Source organism: Magallana gigas, chromosome 7 (assembly GCF_963853765.1).
Source record: "Magallana gigas chromosome 7, xbMagGiga1.1, whole genome shotgun sequence".
Classification (NCBI taxonomy): domain Eukaryota; kingdom Metazoa; phylum Mollusca; class Bivalvia; order Ostreida; family Ostreidae; genus Magallana; species Magallana gigas.
The window spans coordinates 20,512,375-20,538,218 of record NC_088859.1 but is presented as its reverse complement, the minus strand read 5'-3'; the positions used below and the strand labels follow the sequence as shown (position 1 = coordinate 20,538,218).

At 33.9% G+C, this 25,844-nt stretch overlaps 1 protein-coding gene across 1 annotated transcript; it reads left to right on the top strand.

The window, feature by feature from the left end:
• Window positions 1-348: 348 nt before the first annotated feature.
• Window positions 349-25,771, top strand: LOC105343363 (voltage-dependent calcium channel gamma-5 subunit). The gene is made up of 4 exons (XM_011450690.4): window positions 349-1,121; window positions 21,118-21,210; window positions 22,661-22,801; window positions 24,070-25,771. Exons 1-4 carry the CDS (start codon window positions 926-928, stop codon window positions 24,648-24,650), a joined length of 1,011 nt encoding a protein of 336 aa, XP_011448992.1. The 5' UTR covers window positions 349-925; the 3' UTR covers window positions 24,651-25,771.
• The last annotated feature ends 73 nt before the right edge of the window (window positions 25,772-25,844 follow it).

Here is a 25,844-nt window from a genome sequence, read left to right as displayed (position 1 = left end):
TGATCGTGAGATATCCAACTAATTAATGAAAATGAAATAATTTTGAGTACTTCAACAAATTCTCGGAATATCAAAAGGTCGGAACACGCAATATATGCTGTAAAAATTGACACTCACATTAATATTTTCAAACGCTGACGACACCAATGCCTTGCTTGTTCGTGAAAATTGCCCAAAAACAATAAAGGTATTAATCTCGCAATGATTGTTTAGCAGTTACGTAAGCACGGTTTCAAATATTCATACAAAAATCCAGAAACCATCGCTAAGGAAACAGATTTGACAATAACTTGCAATTTCTTTCTGTCTGTGTGTCTAAGCACTCGCACACTGTGCAGAAAGCAGATATCGATTTTGTTTTACCAAGATGGACAAGTTATAGTGAAGATGCGAATAGGCCGTCCCCTTTCGAAGCGCTTCATGGAATCGGATTGCTGACATGGTTTATCGTTTATCCAAGGCAGACACCGAGAACAATCATTTCAGTTCCATTACATCTGAATGAATTCTGCAAAAAGAGGCATGTAAACCAACCGAATAGGATTATGTTCTTCGTCCGCCGTGTCGCAAAGGACAATGTATCTAAATATTAACTCTGAAATTGACACAAGAGTGCTTCCAAGAAAATCGGTTTCTTCCTGATTTTTCTCTGCGGGGGCATTAGAGAGAAAGTGTCACTTTCAGACAAGCTGTTTTCAACCAAAAAAAAAAAAGACCTAAAAAATAGTCCGTTGCTTCAATAGTATTTTTCATGCCGTGTTCAGTGGGGCTGGCGGATGGTAAGATTTTGTCAGATTTGTCCATTGGTAAAATTCTTAATGTGGAATAACAGGAAATCGTCAATGGTGCATGAGATTGGTGACGGATTTTTTTCACTGACTTTTACCCGAGTGTTGCTGGAACAGGGTCTCGCGCGGATTATACAATGGATTGTTGTAGCAAGAAGCGAGCGCTGATGGTTCTGACAAGTGCATGTGCTTGTGCTGCATTCGGATTACTGGCCATTGGCGTTTCTACCGACTACTGGCTGTTCACAAGTGATCTCCAGAAAGAGGAACTCAACGACACAGACAAATACGAAAATCACTGGTCTGGGCTGTGGCGCACGTGTAGAGTGGATGGTAAGCATACCCCATAATGGCATTAATAGTCTCATTATTGAGTCATATGAAGCATATTAGTGTTGATGGGGAAACAGTTTACAAAGCGTGTATACATGCATTAATCCTTTTAGCTTAATGTAGCAAAAGTCGTCAGTAATGAATAATACTAGTATCGAGCCCCTGATAGCCAAGTCCAGACGATTTGACACAGATTATTTCGCTTGTTTAGCTATTAAAAATTGTCTGTCATGGTGTCTAAGACGTGCTCATCTCGGCTTGTTCTTTTTTTCTTCTTGTATATTTGACCTTGCTGAAATCAATATTACTAGCGGCTCGAAGGATCAAACTTAATTAACCAAGACATCATCTACTATCCCTGTTGACCTTCGCCGGCTTTGTGAATCGTGGTGGTTTTGAGAATGAAGATATCTTCAAACTATGTTGACATGCTTAGTGACATTTCTATGCCTTTCAACACATGATATACAATCATACAAGAGTTGCATGGGTTTCAGAGAAACGTATTAGATATGCCCTTTTTCGGTCACCATACATATGATTTATTAATGTTAAAAGATTTTAGCTGTAAATACTCAGGAATCTCAGAGCAAAAAACAAATCTTAATTCTGTCATTGTATATCATCCGCTCCTGTAAACTGTTTCACATTTTGTAAGGTTCAGAAGCCTTTGCTCTCACTATATAAGGCAAATGATACACGAGGTTATAATAGCGAGTTCGATGAACGCTTAACATTGCCTTTAGCTAATAGAAATGATGGAAAATCGCAAAAGGGGTGAGAATGCACCAATAGCTGGAATTGCACTCTGCGGAAAGAACATCCAGAGAAATAGGAAAACCAAAGAATACACATCGATTTTTTTTCCTCCTCGCCAAATTTATTTAGAGCCTTTATGATATAAATGAAATCAGCAAATTGAATATCAATTGCAGAATAAATATTACTTTGCGCCAGAAATGTGATAAAATTTGTCCTTCTTCGTTAGAATGACATGTGCACGTCTTTCAGAGAGATAGATTCTTGATTTGTAGATCGTTTCTTTTGGATAGCGACCATTGCTCACAGTAGAGATTGCAGTTCACTCAATTCGGTTCAATCCCTTGATGAAATTTAAAGCTGTCGGTATTTTATTCAAACACGGTGACTAGAACTAGCTAACCAGAGTGCTAGCTGAATCGGGCTCGTTCGAGATAAAAAGTGCCTTTGAAGTCGTTCATAAATGTGAAATTTTTCCATCAATAAAACTCAATTCCTTGATGTTTCATTACATTACTGTACAATTATCATAACCAGTTGAATTTCATCTCAGACTATTATATGGAAACCAGCAGGCCAAGTAAAATGTTTTCAAGCCATAATAGAGCACTAGTGTGTCTTGTGTTCGAGTTTTGAAGCCGTTCGCACACAGTCCCAATGATTCATAGGAATTGACTAATAACGAAATCGCTGAAGCTGCTGTCCATGAACATCAATAGAATGTTTATAATAAACGTGTTATGTGCTCAAACAATTGCGATGCCTCGCTCATCATTTCTCTTATTTTATATATCGAGATCACATACAGATTTTTTTTTGCCCCCTTGCTTTTCCTGGCGTAGTTTATTTTGGGAGGAACAAGAATTTCGCGGATAACATCTATTGATTGGCATGTTCGTAAAATATCTAGTTTACAGAGTTGATACAATAACAATTTCAAGCAATGTTTGAGAATTAACGAACAAATTAAATGAATAGGCTCCAACCATCTTCTATGTGGTCCCTGAAATTGGGCTGAATCTCCCTTGCCTTCTTGATTTTCCTGGAGTCGTTATGCGGACTTCATCGATCCGCTCAAGTTTTAATTATAAAATCAGTGAAGGGGTGTTTTGAGAGGAACTAGCTACTTAGGTGCACTGGAGAATGTAGTAGTCTCTATTAGTATTTCAGGCCCGCAAAACCACTTGGCATTCGTAAATTGATATCGACAGGTACCAAATGAACCAGGCTATGTAAATGAGGAGCGAGGAATTCGTTATTGGTGATTATAAGGCACTCTTCCGATATTGCCGTTTTAGAATACCGTAGCCAATTGATGATTTTTCTTCATTAAGCATTTTTGTACTGATCCGCCATTGAGGGAAAGACCGGCGCGGTTGCTGTGGATTTGAAGCTCCTTCTGCGAACAACTTCCCATGGTTTCGTGCTCTTTGCTGCAAACCTTTGCTCTCCTTTAATTATAAGACGTGTTAATGCTTCATTGATAATTTATAGCCTTTGAGGTACATATGTACTAACTTATGCATTTTCTTAAACATTTATGCACTGGTCTACGACCAGTGTGTAGTTTTCTGCCTGACCGACAAAAGTTATTTTTGTAAGCTTTTGCCAAGCTGACGACAGAAGGATTTCATTTTACATGTGATCACTAATCGGAAACAATTTTGTTCACCTGCAAATGTATCATTCTTACGAATTGTGTTATTAAATATGTAATGACTAAACTTAGTTTACTATCTCTGACCCCATCTTTACAATAAAACTCTAATTTCTTTCACCTTTCTTTAACGTTTTTAAAAGATGAAAATAAGATTCTGAGAACATTTATATGCATTAAAGGGCAAACATGTATTAAAATATGAACGCCGACATGGTTCATGCATGTATCATTTTCTTAATCATATAAGTTATAGTGTTATTGGAGATACAAATATGCATGTAGGACAATAGGTTCCCCTGATACGAGACATTGAAATGCATTTTCCTTTAGTCCTGTCTTTAGGTCGTTTTCTGTAATTCAAAAAGATATGTTGTACGAGGTTATCAGTACAATATATTTTTGTTTTATCTAGAAACCAACAAATGATTTGCAATGAGAGATGTTTCGAACCAAATGTTTCTTACGAACGAGTTTTCAATTGGTATGCTGTCAGTTCTTACTATTGTCCTTTCCGATATATTTCATTTTATCAAATAAAATATACAACAGGACTACTTAAGTCATGTTGTATATTATATTTGATAAATTGAAATATATTGGAAAGGACACTATGTTACGGAATTATTATATATATAAACTTCGTTGCAGAAAGACAAATCGAATTTAGTTCAATCCTTTTGAAAAATTCACGTGCATTGTGTCTCATGAACATTTCAGTTAGCCATTAAAGTGTTTCTAAGCGAATATTTACAATAATTAATTTTGCTATTGTCTTACATGTATATGAGTTGGTGGTGGTTCTTTTTTTAGGTCGATTTCTTTGAAACATACTATCTTGCCCTCTGAGAAATGAAAAAAAATATTTCTTGGTCACAAAATTCAATATGTCCTAAAATGGGTACTTTTTTCATAGGAATGGCATAATTAATGACGTCACATTTCCAACAGTTGATAAAACCTCTTTGTCAGCCCAGGCATGGTGTCACTTTTTGTCCTTTTAACATATTTCTTGCCATTATTAGTTTATATAGTTGTCTGGCTATATTAGCTCACTGACGCGTTAAAATGATAGAAATTGATTCCATGACGTGTGCATTGTATATCTGATAGAGAGAGAGAGAGAGAGAGAGAGAGAGAGAGAGAGAGAGAGAGAGAGAGAGAGAGAGAGAGAGAGAGGCGACTTAACATCAAAATAGAAAAAAAAGAGCTTTGCAACTGATTTGATAAAAATGCAAGTACTGTTCTAGGCTAAGTATGCTACCAGCTTGAATCATATAATTCTTCCCCAAAAATTTTTTCACCAAAATAATTAGGTTGTTGGGATCGGCAGATGACAATTACCGTCACTAGGATTGAACAATACGGATTGGCCATCAAGAGCGAGTGGGTTAGATGTTTGTCATCTTTTGTAATGGATGTGTCTCTGTCATGCCTTTCCATCGTATTATCCTGCAAAACAAGAACGAAGTGTCGTCGGATGATAGACAAACAAAACACTCTATATTTTATTGTCGGCCATTGGCAAATACCCTCCTCTCAATCTTTTATAGGGATCCGTAGGGAATACCATTCTTGCGAGCGTTTACACAAGGTTGACAATAAAAATAAGAGAGATTTGTTTGTTCTGTTATCTAACTTCATTTTCCCGTTCTCTAATTCTTAAAGTAATGCGATGGAAATGGGAATAATGTTGTTCAAGCAGCGAATTTTCTAATCCCTTAAATTTCTTAATCACATTCCAAACTTTGCAGTTAGAATTTTTTTTGCTGAATTAGAATTGATATAGAAGGTATTCCAGACCAAGTATTTAAAACGTTTATGGGGAGAATGAGTAAGTGTTAATCACATGCATTAAAACATTTTATTTCATCATCCAACACCTAAACATTAAACGTGTTCATATTAAAAAATGGGGCTACCTTTCTGTGGCGTAAGTCGTTTTATTTGCGGGGTTTTTTTTCCCGGAGAATGCACGTCGGGTAGTTCAATTTACAATATAAAAGTTATGTTTTGTTTGGCGTCATGATAGCTGCATGAATTTAACAAATTCAAAGTACTCTAGAAATAGGTCTTAATCTGTTAGTGTTCTTAACTTTGAAAAATATATACGATGAATTTAATCGATAAACCAAAAAATCCAATTCTATGAAGAATAATGAGTGTTATGCTTACCTACAGTGTACATATATAATAAACATATCAAACAAGTATATACACATATGATTTTCTGTGCAAGTGAACGTACTTTTATCTACCCGGAGGCGGATTCATAAAGTATTAAACAAAACGTTTCTGTAGCGTATTTTGACTTGTGTTAAACGCATGCGTAACGTTTAAATTTACTTGCCTGAAGAGCTTTTTGGAACTGAGACGTTTCTTTCAGACACCCAATATTTTCAATACAGTTACTTAGAGTGATGTCTTAGACTCTTAGTTTCTCTTGATAAATTCATTCTATGTATGTGGTCAAATTAAATTACCCCCTCCCATCAAAAGATGTCGGTGACAAACATGTTTGATATGTTCTGTATACTTTTAAACGACGTTAAGTACAATTAATGTAGGTATTAAGGTTGTCAAACAAAAGGGTTTTTTTAAAACGTCAGAAAATGTTACGTTACGTTAAGCAGAAAGCAGAAATCATTCTTTTGGCGACATATATTTCCAGCGGGTCGCAAACATGTATCAACGAACGTGGAAATCGCAATAGCTAACATGAACTTGAGCATACATGTAACATCTGTTGCAATCAGACTTACGACTGATTTAAACAACATTTTGTCATGCGTTGAAAATGCCTTGCGACAACTGAAACCACTATATTTTGCTTGTTCTTAACTTGTAAAAAATTTAGTTCTAACGCATTCAACGCTCTCCCGCATTTTTACTTTTTTCATACTTTTGCACATAGCTTCTTATGCAACAAAAAAAAATTCCGCCATTATAAATTGTGCAGCAAAAACAATCTGTGAATAATGACCCTTTCCTAACGATTGTGTTGGTTTAAATTTGATTCAAAGCTGTGTAAATAACTTCAAGTAAAACCTTTTAAGCCTAATTTCTAATCAGTTTGACCTTATACATAATCACTAATCATCTGAATGCAAGGGTATAGATCCTTCCTTTGGCGATAATTACGGATGTGTCATGCCATAGAAATTCTGGGTGTGATAATACGATTTATGGGTCAATTTGTTTTTCTGAATGAAAATAATGTTGCACGAATGTCATCAGATTGCAAAGCAACGCTGCTTATTCAGGTGAATTTGCACCTATTAAACTACATTACGGTTCATGAAAGAATAACGGTTCTTGCTTGCGGAGACATACGCGGACAAATGGATTCAAGTTGGTGAGAACTTAAGGTAGCTCGCGGGTTTACCTGCTTGTGAGAAAACCTACCTTGAAAATTTGTCCACGTGACCCATAGGTTTCAGAGTTTTATTTCTAAAATTTATTTGAGATTCGTCTGCGCGGTAATAATGTTATCGTGTTTCAAATACAGTGTCATTGATAAAATCAAGCAACGCCATTTCAATGAAATATATAGTAAAATGCACATCTTACTCGAGAAACGCATTACAAAACCATACTCCAAACTTTTAAACGATTCAGACGAAATGAATTATACTCAACACAATAACAGAGGAGATAATTATGAATCGATTCATAAAAAATAATCAGTATGTGTTCTCGGCCAGTTTTTTGCAAAACAACTTTAAAGATTTAAAAGATTTCCCAAAACCTTATATTTTCATTACGACGTTAGCCCGACGTCATCATTTCCTTACGTCTGAGAACCCAAAAATTGAAATGCATTTATTGACAAGACTAGCTGATTAACACATTTAAGAACTTGTAAATACTAATTAGGCATTATTGTGAATGTTATCAAATGCACAAATGCAATTTTTGTAAGGCTGTAAAGATACAGAAAATTGCTATTATTTTTATGAAATTCTGAGTCAATCAATGTCAAAACAAAAATGCCAGGCAACTACTGACATAATAAGTTTGTAATCGTATAAGCCAAAAGAATTTAAAAAATTGATCGGTAGTTAAAATTACGGAAGGCATAATTGTAAAAAAAACACCAGATTTTAATGCATACGGTTCAATTAATTTACTTGTCTATTTTAAAAAATGATTTTAAATGGAAGAGTTCCAACGCACACTCTTACTTTATAGAACAAAATGTGACAAAGTATGTGACATCTTTAAATTTTCAGCATTTGATATTATAAATGTTTGTATAAACAGTAATAAACTGCATTTAAACTTTTTGAAATATTTCCTTTTAAGCTCCTAAATATCTCATTTGTCATTTTAAAAAAAAAGCATGTATGAGTTTACTATGATGGTCGACTCTTTACGTCGATTCCTATTGTGACGTCAGCAAACCCGCGAGCTACGTTAAATCAGATTTGTTAGCATCTGTGTGAACACAATCAGATTTCAAAAGAAATGAAAACATTTAACAGTAGATATTAATATTCTTTTAATTAACTACTAAACAAACCATTACATTATCCATAAATAAAATAACCACACAAATATTGCGGGGGGGGGAGGGGGGATTAAGTTTAGTCATTAAGTTCAAATCAAGAATAAGAAGGGAAGGATAAGAAGGGAATTACTTCAACTTCGGTCATAATAATGGGAGGGCAGGCGTTCCCCCCCCCTTCTCCCCAAGGTATCAAGAATATGTGAAGCACTCTTGATCACAACTTGCACCAAACTTATGAATGTTCTCTGTAACAAATAAAAATTCTATTACGCTTTCCAATCATAAGTGCATTAGTCATTTTATTTTGCCAATTCCAGAGAGAATACATTTTTAATATTCTTGACTGATCATGTCTGAAAGAATGAAAGATTGATGGAAATAATTCACAATTCTGCCTCATTCCTTTACAAAGATGGCGGCTCGGATGAATTGACCTGTACTCGTTTGTCAAAATAAGAGAAATTATTTCTCACAGAAAGTGATTTGGGCTGAGTGATAAGTGAAAGATGGTGATGTATTGGTATAATAACCCAGACTTTTTGAATCACAATGGATTCGTAAATCTCTCCGAAGAATAAAAACATTGTCATTATGCGGCTCTTGGAATAGTCCTGGATTTTTTTTTGTATTTCTAAGGATTTTGATGGCATAGAAAATCACAACTCACCAAAGGTTTCTGCGACTATAAGTTACAATTATATTCAAATTAATTAGTTGTCCGTCGATGTAAAATCTGATAATAAATCAAAAGTTAACGACCCATTTACTCGATGATTACTTTATTGCAACGTCTCGTTTGCAGTTTATTAGTTTTTTTAAGCAATTAGGTCATTAGTAACTTGCTATATTATCGTTGGTATTTGTCTCGCGAAAGTTTCGAACCTTCTTTGTTATTTACGACCCTCTTGCTTAAAAAAATTCTCAAATCTAGCCTTCAATTTAATTTAATGTTGAACTGAGTTTCGTTTTTTTATTCCAATTCTTTAGAACTTGAATTTCCATTGATCTTAATAATACGTGTGTTGAAGTACATGTTATATATAGGTTATTCACAAAATTGGCACGTGTAAATTAAAAAAAACAGGATTATCGTCTAACCTTCTCATCGGTCCTTTACTAATTTTAAAGACTGATGTATATCGTCTGCGAACTTTTTTTCATCTTGAAAGATGTTTAAACTTTGTAAATTAGACCTTGTTGTATGCATGTAGTGAATTGGGAGGGATATTGATTCGTTTGCATATATGATGGGTTCAAATCCCTAATTAACACGGCCGTATTGAAAAATAACTTTTTTCACACCCTAACTTTTTTTCTAGCAAAGTATGGGTTGTGCGGTGCAAAACAATGTCATGATAAAGGTTTTCCTTCACTATGTAGTAATTTCACTTTATAATTGAATAATTATTGTATTTTTCAATTAAATTTTTACAATAGCTGAAATTTTTAATGAATATGAGGTTTCGGAAAAGTTCCTTTATGTCAATACACTTTGTACATGTATACATAAAGTTAACCCGTGCGGGTTTTTTTTCCTAAAGATCGATTGGATTTTTTTAGGAGTGACTTAAGCTCGAATAAAGTACCACAATCAATTGTCAGGTCGTTGACCCGTGGTCGACAAAAAGTTACAGTTACAGTCTTCGAGGACCAATTTCGGTTTAACAATGCATGAAGGCAAACAGGAGTCATTTGTCTTGAAACTGTTTTAAAAGTACTGCATTTTACATGTAATTGCATTCAAAATAATAACAGCAGTGTACATTATTATTGGAGGATAAATGCACGTGTCACTATGGAGACCAACCAATCGTTCAGCTGTGTGTATTGACCAAATGTTAAAGCTCTGTTGAAGTCATTTCTTTCCATTTGGTTTTGGTAAATAGTATACATTCATTGACAATCGCGTGCATGCGTGACAATAGCTATTCTCATAAGATTGACATTCAACCCACTGCACTTACCACTGCACTTACCACTGCACTTACCGAATGCAAACGCGATACCTCACTCCCTGAATAGAAATGTTAGCATCAAAATACTGTTCAAGCTAAAAGTCGAACTTGTCTGGAATGTTTTTTGCATACTTTTATCTTTTAAATTTAATTTATTTATTATTAAGAATAAGTCTGCAAGACTTTTTATACGTTTCTCTTGATTATCTTGCGTAGTGTAATACATGTAAAGCAGTTGCTCAGACGTTCTATTAATTTCCGTTTAGTTATCTTCATTCCGATTCCTGTGCCCTTGCTTTGAAACACTTTCATCGCAATATACTGTATCCTCTGTAAATTGGTTTCAGAGTCTATGAATAGCATCCATTAGGAAGTGCATTGGTGGGTCTAAGATACTGTATCTATTTCATACGTATGTAAGTAAACCTCATTAATTTGACACCTTAGATAAGTACTTGCATGACATGGCTGAAATGCGATTCATAAGGCTTCAACGAAACACTCTTCGTTTATAACTCTAGCGCCTTTCTCTGTATCTTTCCGAAGATGATTTGGCATCCATTTATAACCCTAGTCTTGTTCTTGTATAGGATATTGATACATGTAAGGTACAAAAAGGGAAATCCTAACTTTTTGCACGAACATATATCTCGCACTTGCCTATATGACCTTCGCACAAAAATACTACCCCATACTTCTCTTGCAGTTAGTTGCCTACGGTCAGATTTCCTGTTAATATTATAGTATGTAAATGAATATCGAAACCCATATAGAGCAGAACAAATCTAATACGTTATAACTCAGACATTGCTATCTAACAAAATTAATGCTTCTGAATCAATCTGACCGTTGAGTAATAACTAACACTTCTTTAAATAGAGAAAGGAACCCCTTTATTTGGATGCTAAGTAAAAATTTATAGTGAAGCGTTGGTATCAGTAGTCTATTTTCGGATCGTTAAAACGTAGGAGGATGAGTTGTAATTTGCAGAGAGTTGCTGTTTTCAGTTTGAAATCAGATGGATATGGTGTCACCAGATCCATCAATATTGCTTCTAGGTTGATTGTGTTGAAGCCCTACTGAGACTACACATGGCCCAAGAAGTCCCTTTATGGTAAAACAATTAGGTTTGCTCTTATCGGAAGTGTGACGTCATCATCACAGATGATACCAATTTTATATGTGATAACTAAATAGTTATTGTAATCCGAATTTATTATCTTTTTTTTCGATTGATCTCGTTTTGTTATGGTTTTTTTCCTTTTTTCGTACGACATAGGTTTAGCTTTTCAACTTCATTTAAATATTATACTGTTATTATTCATAAAGACACCGCTTAAATTTTCAACAAGATCAGCAGCATTATAATTTAGATTTCAGAAGTACATGTAAGTAAAGATGAATCATAATTACGACCTTGATAGCTTTTTAGATTATTTTTCATTCCTTTTTTAATGTTTTCTAAACTCATAACAATTTTGTGAATAGTTTTTAAAAGATAGGGATGTTTGTGTTATCTAACAATATTAATGTCCTGGTATTTATCATTATCCATTTTTGTGAATATCCAAGGTAGTGAAAACTTGTGAATGGAAATTGTAAGAAGAGGTGAATTTCAATGTATATAATGGTTGAGGAAGGCTTGCTTATAGCTAAAGTCATGTTCGCTAGTCAGGGGTTTTCGGTCCACTTGGCTCCCCATGGATGGGAAGCAGAGTGGACCAACACCGTTGACTAGCAAAGATGACTATGTGTTGTGTTTTAAAGAGTGGCGCCTTCTGGGTGTAATACACCACTGGTGTAATTTTGAAATAATCTAAAGGGACTTAAGGTGTTGTAAGCTTATATAAATGCAGTCATTCATATGATGTAGTCAAGCCTCAAGGGGTTGACTATATCCTATTCAAAGTCCTATTCAAATACATACAGTATCTTTGCAATTTGTCCAATGTAAGTCATTATATATATAGCGTATGATCTGATATGACCTGATACCTATTAAAACAAGTCTTTTATATGAAAACTTTTTGATCAGACGAGCTTTCCGTTCTCTCCGAGCATTCCTAGTTTTAAAAAATAAAATTACCAACTTCATCTCTCTTGCGAAGAATTGTGGTCTGATTTGACATTTGAAAAGTTGCTGACATGTGATCAGAATTAGGGCCACACCAGAGGAAATATTAAATGCAAGAACCTCTAACGCACAGACTTTCTTCCCGGGCAAAATAAATTGATATCTGGTTCGTTTCCCGCCAATTTCAGACATTCAATCAATGAACAGCGCCGACAACAGCTTCGGTAATTTAGACGTGTGTGCTTATTGAAATATGCAGCAAGCAATCAATGCCCGGCCAAGTATTGCAACGAATGACATTATTACCCAGGAACGAGTTATTGAGCGGTGTGTAATCGTAAGTATAAGCTCTTCTCGGCACAATCAGTGTATTTCTAAAGAACCGGGAGGACAAAAGCAGCCATCAGGCCCAGCGTTTGGGTGCCATTGCATTTGACAGCAAAAAAAAACCTGAAAGAATTCGAGAAAAGAATCTTGTCTGCTCTGAATTAGCTTGAAAGAGAGAGCGAGTTTAAAGAGACGAGATTGGGGGGGGGGGGGGGGGGTTTTAGGTTTTAAAAAAGGATTTCCGTTAAATTCTCTTACGTCATCTACATCTTTTAACATCCTGCATCCAATGTTGAAAAGTAAATTAATGCATTTTTCTTCATTTGTTTAGCTTTTGTCTTATAGGCCAGTCGTCGAAGAAGAACCATAATCTATATAAAAACAATATATGGCTGGAAAATTTAATTAATTTTTTTTCGGGTCCTTCCAGAGGAATAAACTTGCATTAAGGTCCGTATTCATTTGGCAAAATCTTTTGAGAACGATCGGAGAGTCAAACTAATGAAATCTTTACCCAGATTTCCTCAAATTGGCTGCTTCCCATTAGAGTTGGAAATCGAGTATAGGGATAGCATAGACTCCGTGCTCTTCTATTGCCCTAATGGTAGCACAGGATCCCAAAATTGCGGATAAACACGCGAGTTAAGTGTAGACGTCAGAGTTTATTTAGATCATCTTTCTCATTTTGTTGATCAATGGGACTTCTTTTTTTAGGGTTTTTGTTTTAGACAACTTCATATTTTGTTAGATTTTTTTTACCTTTATAATCTCATTCGACTGCAAATTTTATGCTGTGTTTTTGAGTTTATTCAAACTCATGTTGAGGATAAGCGAACACGTTGGTAAAGAATTCGCTGACAGTAAAATAAGAAGGCTTTGTATTTTTAAACAAACAAACCCTCAATTTTACTATCTCACATTTTTCGATGTGGTGTTTCAGCTTTAATTATCTTATTGTTAAGTTTAGAGAAGTGACATATCATTTAGCTTTAAAATTTGTTTATTTTCCTACGTCTTTATATAAGGCTCTTCTGTTAAAGGAGATAATTATTGTCTAAAAGTTGCCACTACCATCCAGTTCTTTTAAAACATGATCCGTAAACTTACAGAATATAAGGAATTATGTAAATAAAATTAGAATTTACCCAGGCACTTTGACAGTGTTAATTCTCGTATGTTTATCATTGCACTAAAAAAAACGCTGCTTTATTATGACTTCTTTTTATTTTTTAATGTTCCGAGAGAAAACGTAAAGATGTTTCTATTGTGTGAATTTGAACAAAGTTTGATAGTAACCGACGTTTTCCAAAATATTTACACCGCGAACAGAATTGAAAGTCTTTATCGGCAAAAAAAAACCCAACTGCTATCAAAATTCTAGATTTACTATCGCATAACCAACACAAATACTTTGAAATAATTCCTATTCCTCACAAAGTGTTAAATGCAATGAAATATATCTTAGTTTACTCAAGAATGCTTGAAAATTATGCACTGTCTATTTTATAAATTATATACGAGTATTTAAATACGAAATGGGGTTGGCCTTTTGTGATCAGCCTTTCAATAGGAACTTAATCGCACGTTTCCTCAGACGCAAATCGCACATAGAGCGAACACGTTGACAAGTGAGTTATCAGTGCTGAAGTCTGTGGGGAATGGATGCTGTGAAGTGAATCGACAAGTGTATTCTGCTAAGTGACACTATCAATCATCGGTTATTCATTTGACCGGTTGTTATACCGAATGAACCCCTCATTGGTCACTTTGTAATTTTTTTTCCCAAGCAAATCGCAGGGGGTTCAAAACTGTTTACACCTCGGATGTCTATTGTGTTTCGGGATCTGTTGCGAAGTTTTTTATTTCGTTCTAATTCTCAACTCTAGTGAAGGTTCCAGTAGCTCACGTATTACAATGATTCGGACAGAAAAATTCCTTAAAATACGTTATGAAATAATTTACCAAAATACACGAAGTAATTGGGGTCTTAAGAAAGAAAAAATATCAATTATAACAGTTTACAGAAAACCTGTATTTTTATAAGATGTTTTTTGTTTTGCTTTTTACAAAATATTGTTGAAAGGTTTGTTTCGATGAATATATAAGACCCAAGTTAGAATATTAATACCTCTATGAAAATTCAAAATAGATGTTCTGTAGTTTTTCTCCATATATGGGAAACCAGTTCTTCCTTTGATGTAGTGCACTGATCGACAGTTACTATGATTAATATGTACTTTTGCTCACTTCATACGAATAAGTGAAGAGAGTTGTTAATACAGTCAGTAAGATGATATCTTTGGGGGTTTATACAGGACGATGGGTTATGTAATTTTTATTTGCAATTCTTGTTTTCTTAAACTTCATACCAGCTCAACTCAGCATACAGTTTTCATTTTGTTTAAACATGTTCTGCAATATATATATGCACTTAATATGTAATCAATTACAGCTGATATATAAATATGGTAAAAAGGAACTAAAACAATCCTCAAAACTAGTGCGTATTCACAAAATATTTTTGGTTGATCTTTGTCTAAATAGAAAGAAAGGACACACTTTGTACTTTCTGAGTGCATACCCTTTGAACAACTGCTGGAACCTTTACAAGAGAGCCCTTCGGTTCATGGTCATTAGATCAAAGTATTTTATATTCTTTATTCCTTTAAAATGGGTTTTACCATGATCACTTAAAACCAAGTTCCAATAATTCAGTTCATTTGCATGCGAAAACTTGGTTAATGACAACTCTTAGCCGTCTATTGGGAGTTCTTTGTCTTGAAATGTATAGGGTTTCAAAATCTGCTTTTAAGTCACACATGACTATTATTCGGCCGCATCACGGCATTCTATACTGTGTTGACTCCAAAAAGTTTCTTCGTGATTGTTATCATTGCAAGCTCTTTGCATTTGTCTATTCTTCAACAAATAAGAATTTGGTTATCAATTGGACTCAAGGATTGATGAAGAATTACTGTGTATTCTGAGAAAAAGAAATATATAAACCTTAAAACAACACCATTTCAATATCAATTGGACTCGAGGATTTATGAAGAATTACTGTGTATTCTGAGAAAAAGAAATATATAAGCCTAAAACAACACCATTTCAAATAGCTTTCGAAAATAAAATGAAATGGGTTAACATCCATTTAAAATCTTAAATATAAGATATCTTGCATATAGGCCCTATTTTTTTTTTCTTTTCCCCGAGAGATCATGTGACATTTTCCTACAAATCTACATTCAAACATCAATAAACTGTAAAAGTTTAGTTTAAAAAAAATAAGACGAATTTAAATAAATATATAATGTGAAATGGACTTAATTGTTTATTTTGACTGTCAGATACAATTTTCTCTACAATTTATCGATTGTATTTATTTCGCGGTGTGAGATATTTGCGCTTTCTTGTTGAAGTTATGTCCACGATCGTTTTGATTCCTCTAGAAGTGCTCGAACTGTGTATATGGACAAACGTTTAATAACAACATCCATGTATTTATCTGACTTTTATAAGAATATACTCTAGTGTTTCTTGGAAATAACCTTAACCATTAGCACAGGAAAGTAACACCTAATTATTTCTCAAATCTATTATATATAATTATTATTATTTTGCCTAAGGTATAGTATTGGTTAAAGTTAGTCATTTTTACAAGACCTTGGACTTTTAGTATGGCGTAGCTACCTATTTCTTAATCAAAACAAGTTAAAAATGACGCGGTTTCAAGCGAAATATGTACCGATTGCGTAGTCTTAGCTCAAAATCCAAACAAATCTTGTTGATTTCAAAGCTTTTTATAAAGAGGCATGGCTGAGTAGCCGGCAATTAAATAGACAGGCCGACATCACATTGCTGTTTGACACAACTACCCAAAGTCCAAGCTCTTGTTAAAATGGTTCTAAGGCGGTATATATTTTAAGACAGCGTTATGATAGTATGCACCCTGGAATTGTTATAAGAACTAATGAATCGATAAACAAAAAAAAACAGTGCATTACACGATCGAAGAATGTTGGTTGTCCAGTGCAAGAGTGTCAGTCGTTGTTGGCTAATTCTTTTTTAGTTCACATGAGTCACATTTGTTCTTCGTAGAGTTGAATTGTGTCCAACGTATTTATTTCTTCATTTTGTTGTACCTTTTAGAAGTAAGTCTAGCGATACTCTAATGACACTCAAAGCAAAAATGTACATCTCCAACCCACCTCTCGATAGAATTTTTAAAAAAAACCTAGCCTGTTCTTAGACTTCAGTAGCTGTAATGTTGGGTAATAACTTTCATTTTCAACAGCATAGAGCGTAGAAACAGGACAGGCTTTGGATTAACCCTCATCCTATGGGTTAAATAAATTTCCAAAATTCTTAATGCAACATTATCTCGCTTTCTGCTTGGTTTTATTTGGGAAGTGTTGGCTTTCAATTACCAGGAGGACCCAAGGGGGCGTCGCTTCTCATTGTCAGGAGATTAGGTTATAATACTACGTTGTTTGCAATGGCAAATTGTGTAAATTTCAATTAGTAAATCAATTGTTACGATGTCATTATAGTAGCTGTTTCCAATTACATCAAATTCTCCTTGGAGTCTTTTCCTCCGGTTTTTTAAGGACAGTATTAAAAGACTTTTTCGCCAAGTCAGCTTTTGTTTATGGCCGTCGGAATCACGGAAATCTTCCTCTAATTTTACTGAAAAGGTAGAACTGAATATTGTTCTACATAGCTTAATATCATCCCCAAAAAACAATGATAATAGAGCAGATATACTACTATTTGAATGTAATTGTTCCGGAGGATAAAATATTCTTTTTAACATTCCACCAACGCTTCCTAGAACTAGATATTTTTTGACAGTTTTACGGATGGAAAGACTAGAAATTTTCGGGATTATTGCAATTGACGAATCCGATATCCATCTGTCATATTTAATTATCAGTAGGCGGGAATATAAAGGAAAAAAGAACTTGTTCCTATATCTTGTAAGAAATAAAAAGTGATCTATATGCGACTAGCGATAGGTTAGCTCACAGCTTGAAAAGCATGTCACATTTCTAAATGAATATCGGTATTTGCATCGAAGATTTGCAAAAAGGCATGAAATGCGTTTTATCTAATAATAACCTAAATGTCTCGCCGTAGCTTTCGCGTTTGACTCGGTTTAGTTTAATATTCAATATTCTTTTTATTTCAATGTTACCACAAATATTTGATTTTATTGGAAGAAAATATAATCAAGAATTTGCAGGTGGTATTCTGATTAACAAAAAGTTTATTTAAGAATTTTGAGTTCACATTTTTGGGGTTTCGTGACATATTCCCTTAACACTATACATGTTACTTTAATAATTCCAAAGGACTTTGAAAAAGAGCCTTTTTACCAGACATTTTCTTTAAATATAGCCACTTCTGAAATTTAAGCAGTTTAGGTAAACGGAATTAAATAGTGTCGAGTGAAAGACGCCGTTGTTAAATCATGGGATACATATTTTGCAATAAAATATTGGAGGGGGGGGGGGGGGAGGGGGCGGGTTAACTTCTGAAATCGACTTACATGTCATGTAAGTTGTAGAAAAATTGGATGTAAATAACGATTATCTCTGTGAGGAGAGTCTTAGAACAATTTACTAAAATCTTATTTAATTTACATGTATATATAAGGGCAAAAACGCTCACGAACAGATTTTTAATTTTTCTAAAATGCTCTGTACTATCATACCAAAATGATCCATAAAAGAAAGTATTCTATTGGTTAAATTAACACAAAATTGAAATTGCATACACACTTACATGAAGCAGCCTTATCCAATAATATTATATATGTATGAAGGCAGGGGTTTTTTTTTTTACATTATTGTAAAATACAAAAATTTGTAGTAAAATAAAAAAAAAAGGGGGGGGGGGTAAAATGGCACGTGATTTACAAGAAACTTTTTTTTGTTTACACTTATAATTTCCTTCAAATGAAAATAATCCAGTCGCATTCTTGATTCTGGACAAGTTTCAACTTGATCGAGGATAAAAATCTCTATTGTACAGGAGAAAGTGCAAAATTTACGTCAATGTGGGCTTAAATGCAATCTTCAGTGCAACACCACGATTCGGTGTAGAAAGAATCGAATAGAGAGGAGGTAATTATTGCGCCAGACAAAACGAAGTTTCCGTACAGACACTATCATTTATATACTTAAAAGTAATTGATTTAGCGATGAACGAGGGAGAGAGATAGGCGGTTTTCTTATATCTTATGAATAAGAACTGGATGAATGTATTAAGGGTGACTGAGAAAACGGGGAAAAGCAGTCCAAAAATTACAGCCTTTGTTCGACCCACAAAAATCAACTTGACGGCCAAGGAGAAATAATAGCACTGGACACGAACTAGGAGACAAGTAGCGTGCTGCCTGGAACTTAACCGTTGCAAAAAAGCAATTAAGCACTGCGAACGACTTCCGGTAGCTTGAAATGGAAATTGGATGCTGCAAAAATCACCTCATAAATGAAATATACACTATCATACCGCGTCTAGTTTGATCTTTGATATTTGAACAAATATTAATAACAATGTTTTATTAGGAGTTCAGTTTTATATACTTGATTGTGTTTTTTATATCTGTAGATTAAGAGATATATATTTTATGAACAACTTAAGGAGGTATATGTATGGGAACTCTGTCGATATTAATGTAAGAATTAAAGTACATTAAATAAAAATTGAAATACTTTCACCGGTTTAGAATTTTCCAATTTTACAATGTTTAACCAAACAATTGCTTTTAAAAGTATTAGGAGAGGTAAAATTTGTAAAACCCCGAGGTCATGACTTACAGATTCGTAGTAAACCCTTTCACCCACTGCGCTTCGCTGTTAGGTGACAATAAAGGGAAAGAAACTACTTATATAAATTTTACACTTCATTTTATTGTTTATTTCGAAAAACAATGCGTCACAACATGGAAGTGTTCCATACCTCCTTATAGACTATAAAAAATAACAAGACGAAGTTTCAATTCGACTATTGTATTTTTAGTTCACGTAAATTTAATGATTACATTGTAGATATCATCATTTACTGGTATAAATCTAAAACGACATTGGATTTGAACTTACAATATGTCGGACCTTATAAATTTTCAGACATTGAAACAAAATACCGGTATATATTATAACAGTTAAAACAAAACACAAAGTATGTGGTATTTTTTATACATATAAAAGACATGGGTTGATTATACATGTAAATATTGCAAACACTTTATTGAATGTAAAATAAGGTTCCAATTCAAGTAAGCTACAGTTTAAGAAAGAGCTTTTGGCAATTCGTTTTAACATGTTCTTATCCATTGGAATTCGCAAGACGAAAAATATGCATGTAGTAAATAGAAAACATTTATCCAGATTGGATCTAAACGAATGATAGTAATTAAAAAGGACGAGTCTTACCTTATCAATCAATTAGATACTAGATGCATCCTATTTTACACCAGATTCTTCAATTCCACCATCTACATAAAAGTTCATTTAATTATTACTCAATAGCAGCAGTGAATATCGTGAAATAATAAGAATTTGTGGGTCCCTGTCACCCATGAACTTGTATTCTTAACTGATTATGAATTAATTAGTAATATTATGAGTCACGGCATTCATTGATCAACCATACAAACAAATCTGCGAAATTGCATGAACTCATGAACCTTTGAATCTAAGGCAATGTACAAAAATTAGCCCTCTATCTATATTTTTTGTTCCGTTTTATGTTGATTTTCGTCAAAACTTAACTTAGTGAGTATACGAATTCTGTTAGTCTTTTAGGCGTGGTGGTAGTTACATGTGTATTATATTGCAACGTATCCATGTACCTTGCCCTTTTTGGAATTTGGTTGTTAAGCTGTTGCAATCTTACTGCTGTTTGTATTTCTAAACTTTTCTGAAGGGGAATCGTATACTTTTCCTATGTCCTGTGCTATTACAGACACCAATAGTATGGTTGCAATTGTACAAAAATTAAATTATAGGAATGTTATGTTATATCTTTTTAGATCAGTCGTGTAATTGGGTTTTTTTCACAGAGTTCTCGCCAAGTTGTAAGCATTTTCGAAATCAGTTGTACCTATAAATTTCATGCTGTTTAGAAGACCTGTGGCTACAAAACATAGAAATATTATTCCTTGTAAAATTGTTGGTGAAAATCACATATTTACCCTGTGGGTTTCTTCTGAAATTGATTGCATGGTATCCCCATAAAAGAAAACAGCCAACAATTGAAACAAATTAAATTTTTGTTACATGAATGAAATCATAATTATTGAAGGAGCGACTTTATACCTTTGATATTGCATGTTTCCAGCGTTTACTGAAACATGCGATAAATGTCTATTTAATATAAAATTCCCTTTCCTTTCTCAATATAACACTGATAATAATTTTGTTATGGCAGCGGAAAAAAAGTTAAATATATGATAAATTAACGGTGAAAAAGATTCAATAACAAAATTTGGCCAATCAGTCTAATAAGTCTTCGCTTTTTTCCTTAAAAAAATAACCTTCAAGGAATTTGAAACCCAGACATACGGACGTAACCAGAATTGATGAAGAGATAGGTGATCTTACAAACAGAAATATCACGATAGGAAATTCTTCCCGAAAACTGCATCGCACGTTTAAATATTCATAAGAAAAGATTTTACAGCCTAATTTTGTCTTCTATCCCTTTTACAGGTTATTTTCCAACAAGAATGGACTGCAATTATATCATGTACTTCACCCCAAGCGACGAAAAAGAAGGTTTACCTCAGACTCAAGCAATTTTATGTGAGTACATTCGTTGAAAAAGGTTTGTTCTCCACTATGAAGTTATTTTTCTGGAATTCTAAAAAGAAAGTGATGATCTCAATAAAGAAAATTTAACAAAAGCCACACTTTATGGACATTGCAGAAAATACAAATAAAGCAAGCAACTTTAGATTTCCTGGTAAAATTACTGTTTACTTTTCGGTTGATATATATTGTAAATAAGCTATAAATGAACTCTTATAAGAAAAATGTTTCCAAAGCAAGAGCAGATATCTTTACTGAACGATATTCCGAGGATAAGCAATTACTATTTTTTCATCAATATTCGTTGAAAACATATTTTCGTGAATTGTGTTGTTGAGTTGATCCACGAAATTTTAAAAATATCCACCGAAGTGCATTTTCTATTGACACACTAATGATTCGTTCTTTGTCGATGGATTAATCCTTGAAACTGTGATTTTCATTAGAATCCATGCTGAAAATTGATGCTTACGAAAATTGATAGCACCAGTGTATGTATAAAAATTAAGATTGTGTGTGTGTGGGTGGGGGGGGGGGGGGGGGGGGGTGTAGTAAAGGCGCGTCTGAACGTCAGTATTCTACTCATAGCTCCAATATTTTGACATGAATATTTTGATACGGTATGAATATTTATTAATGCAATTTTTCTTTAAAATATGAACAATTTAATAAAACAAAAGGATATTTATTTACCAGATGGTAGAGACGGTTTCACTGCTACCACATCTAGTTTAATTCTGAAAAGCTATGAAGTCTGACTTCACCATTAAAATTTCAGCTCTTGTGTGTTTCCTTCAGACTCTTTTTTTGCTCAAGGACAAAACCAGTGCTTTGGTAGTGCTTCTTCTTAGTTTTGTCTTTTATCTATCCAAGGAAGTAAGCCCACTGACTTACAGATTTATACTTCATTGATTCACTGTAATTACTGGAGGAAAATTCAGACCCTGTTCTGTGCAATTAAATTTGTACTTTTCAACGAAAAAAAAAATATAGTAACTGTATCCCAATCAATTCATGGACCAAAAGAGAAAAAAGCGATTATGTAATAGATTGTAGGGAAAATGAAGTTTGTATATATGCGTAGTCGCTGCTACAAATCAACTGCAAGACGATTTTTATCAGTTGTTAGCGAGTGAATAAAACACCCGCTTTATAATGTTACACTAAACCTCTATATGACGAACACCAGCACTTCCTATCTTGTTAACATGGACATGTACACTCGCAATGCTTTAAAACAATTCAAGTTAACAATGATTTGTCTATGGACAAAATAACAGAATTTTATTTAATTTCGATTCTGATGTAAGTTGCATCTTTAATAGACGGATTTTATACAATTAACCGTTATCCTCTTGATTCTAGTGTATCTTATTACAAATCCTTAGAGCTTAGAGTCGTTGCCAATTTTAAATCTAGATAATTTTATTTTTTATTTTTACAGTAACGATGAGGAGGTCCACATGGTTCCCTCTTGCAAGCCTTCTTATTCTACTGATTGGAACCATCATCTGTTTTGTTGGCCAGTGCAAATCGGGGAGAAAAAGCTTGACATTTGTCTGTGGTATCTTGTTTGTTCTAGCAGGTGATTACTCGTTTGATTGGTTTTAGTTTTAATTATAGCAAGTCTGAATTTTTCCTGTTCTACAGCATTGCAATTTAAAGCAGTTCGAAGTTATGTAATCAAACGCCGACATCGGCTTCAGTTCACCATTTATAAGCTTATTTTTGGTTGCAAAAGATTTCGGTACAATCTATGTACATGTATTTTTCTTGATAATTAGGAAGTGATATGAAAAAATTATTAAAAGCTGTCAAATTCATGACTCGGGGGTTTGATGGAAAATAATGCGCTTTGAAAAACATTGTCATTAGCGGATATGCATAATGAAATTTTAACGATACTAGTGTTGTTGTGTAATAAAAGTGTAATTATAAAAGAAAGAGTGTTCATATGGTTCATGAATGTGGAATGTGTTGAAAACTTTAGAAATTTACCAAGGTATAAGCCCTCATTGATTTATAGTTTAAACAACTATATGCATTGTAAAAATCTACCTAAACTCAGAGAAAAAATGAAAGATCTTTTGATTTACACGTACATGTATTTTAACAGTTTCAATCTTTATAAAAATTATCAGAAGTGAAGATCGATATTGGAATCGATTGTCATAAACCTTTCTAAAAGAAGCCCGAGAATTTTGCTTATACACATGTACAAGTACATATGTATTGCTTAGTAATGAGTGTCGTAACTAGCAAATGAGAATGAACTTTTGATTTATTGCCTGCATTTTACGTCAAATTACAATTTCTGCATAATCCTTTTCAAAATTAAAATATTTGGCACAGTTGTAAGATAGTTACAATGTGTTGATGAGATGAAACATATTATGTGGTGTAAGCTGGTTTTATGAAATGCTGCGGATACAAATACCTCAGTCCCTTAAGGAGGGCAGCAAGAACGTTAACTCCTTGAAAAAAAAATGAAAACTAAATACATGTGAACAATCAAGAAGTCCGCATGGAAATCAGCAAATATTTGATTACATTTCTAAAATTTCGTCAACATGGTCGCAAAGGCGTTGGTGTTGATTAATAAATGTAAGGGAGATAAGTCTCACTAAAATACGAATGGTTGGTTACTTTGCCTAGTATTGAGTTGTGTGATAGACTACGGCTAAAAGAATGATCATAGATTTTTCAATTATGTGTACATCTAGGACACCGTTATCTTGATGGATGGTGAAGGATTCTATAAACTGATTTTCTATAATAAATATGATTATTTTTCTATATTAAAAAGCACTATTTGATTTACATTTTCTTTGATTTTTGCTTTCTCTTTCTTAGGTTTGTGTACTCTGGTAGGCATTATTCTCTACATAGGCAGCATCACAGAGGAAGTGGGCAGTAAAGGAAAACCCAGCGGCGACGAAAAAGCCCCGTTCAAGTATAATTACGGGGCGTCTTTTATCATGACGGTCTGCTCCTTTGTTCTGACCGAGTTATCGGGAGTGTTTTCCGTATATCTCTACATCACCCGCTACAAACAAAAGCATAGGAAAAAACTACAACAAATGTTAAAAGGGGAGCAAAACGATCGAGGAAATAGATGGAGATATCGTAAACCTACAAATCACAGCCGCGAGAGGTCAGCCTCAAGGGAACGTTGTTCTAGGGACCATTCTATGAGTCGATCTGATAGTTACTACACATATACCCCAATATCAGACAATGTTTCTAATGAACTCTCAAACTATACATTCCCGAGGGAAGTGTCTAGAAATACCATATCAACTACTGTCGATACGCATGCGCCGCCTCGCTGCGACTATCGTGATCACGTGGTACGAGAAAACAACACAACCAGAGAACTTATGACTATTCCACTTCCTCCCGAGGCGATAGTGAGACGAACGACGCCCGTGTGATGAGATTTTGTCCTCATTTTTTTTTTAAATTTTTGGTCAACCATTCGGTGCTCTATGACAATCAAACGGCTGACTAAAGGCACAAAAACACATACAGTTTCCATTTTGCCATTTTCAAATAAGAGGTTATAAAAGGTTGTAGACAAACTGCGGTGTCATAATGTATAGTTTTTACAAGCCTGGCATTAAAAAGAACTCTATTTTAGTACATGAGCATGACTTGGTTTGAATATTTTGATATGTATGATATACAGAAGAATTTGTAATACTGCCAGTGACCATGGATTTGTTTGAATTTTTTTTTACATGTTTTCTTCACATCGTTGGTATTCGTGTTAGCAGGACATCTAGTCTTGCAAATCATTGAGGCAAACTTGCATTTTTGATAATGGTCCATACATTTGGTTTCATACAAACAATTGCAGTCATATATCATGTGAAAAAATATTTCATGTTTTCATCATGTGATCAAATTGAGTGATTTCTGGACCATGTTATGTATATAATGATATACAGTCTATACCATGTCAAACTTTGCATCGAAAGAGAGAGAACTGCGTTTGTACTCCTTAAATGACTGAATGTTGTTTTTTTGTGTGTGATCTTTAATTGTGCATGCTTAGTAAGGTCTGTGTAAATGAGCAAGGATTTAGAGTTTCAACCTAGTTTTGAAAAATCCAAATTTAGAACAAAAAAAATGTGGGTGGAGGCTGCATACAGATTTAGTATTTTTAGCGCGAATCGTATTCCATGCTTGTGTGTATTCGCCTGTGACGAACTGTATTTTTCATATAACTCATTGCCTATGCGAAATAGATCAATTGTTCAGAAGTATTGAAAATACAAATTCTTTCTCTTTCTTTTGTACTTTGAAGTTTGAACTCATAAACGTCGTAGGAGATACGTTCAGTTTTATTGCTTTCTCTATCGAACATTATGCATATGTTAAATGTTGATAAGTTTATTATGTGTAATTTTTGTAAATTTCTACAATTTGTATGTACATGTATATCTTGAAACCATTTGTGTCATAGCAAAATTTGCCATTATATATTCGCTCTTTGGTTCGAATATCTATAAAAAGTGACAGCATCATATATATTGAAGATATTTATCAACAATACCGGGGTTTGTCTATTTTATTCTTTTAACGTCATCATAGTCATCATCATCAGTCATCATCATAGTCATCAT

Excerpts from the sequence above, each read along its gene's own strand:
- LOC105343363 (XM_011450690.4), top strand. The coding sequence starts at position 926 with ATGGATTGTTGTAGCAAGAAGCGAGCGCTGATGGTTCTGACAAGTGCA. Across the intron at positions 1,122-21,117 it reads GCGCACGTGTAGAGTGGATG|GTTATTTTCCAACAAGAATG; the intron begins GTAAGCATACCC and ends TCCCTTTTACAG. Across the intron at positions 21,211-22,660 it reads TCAGACTCAAGCAATTTTAT|TAACGATGAGGAGGTCCACA; the intron begins GTGAGTACATTC and ends TTATTTTTACAG.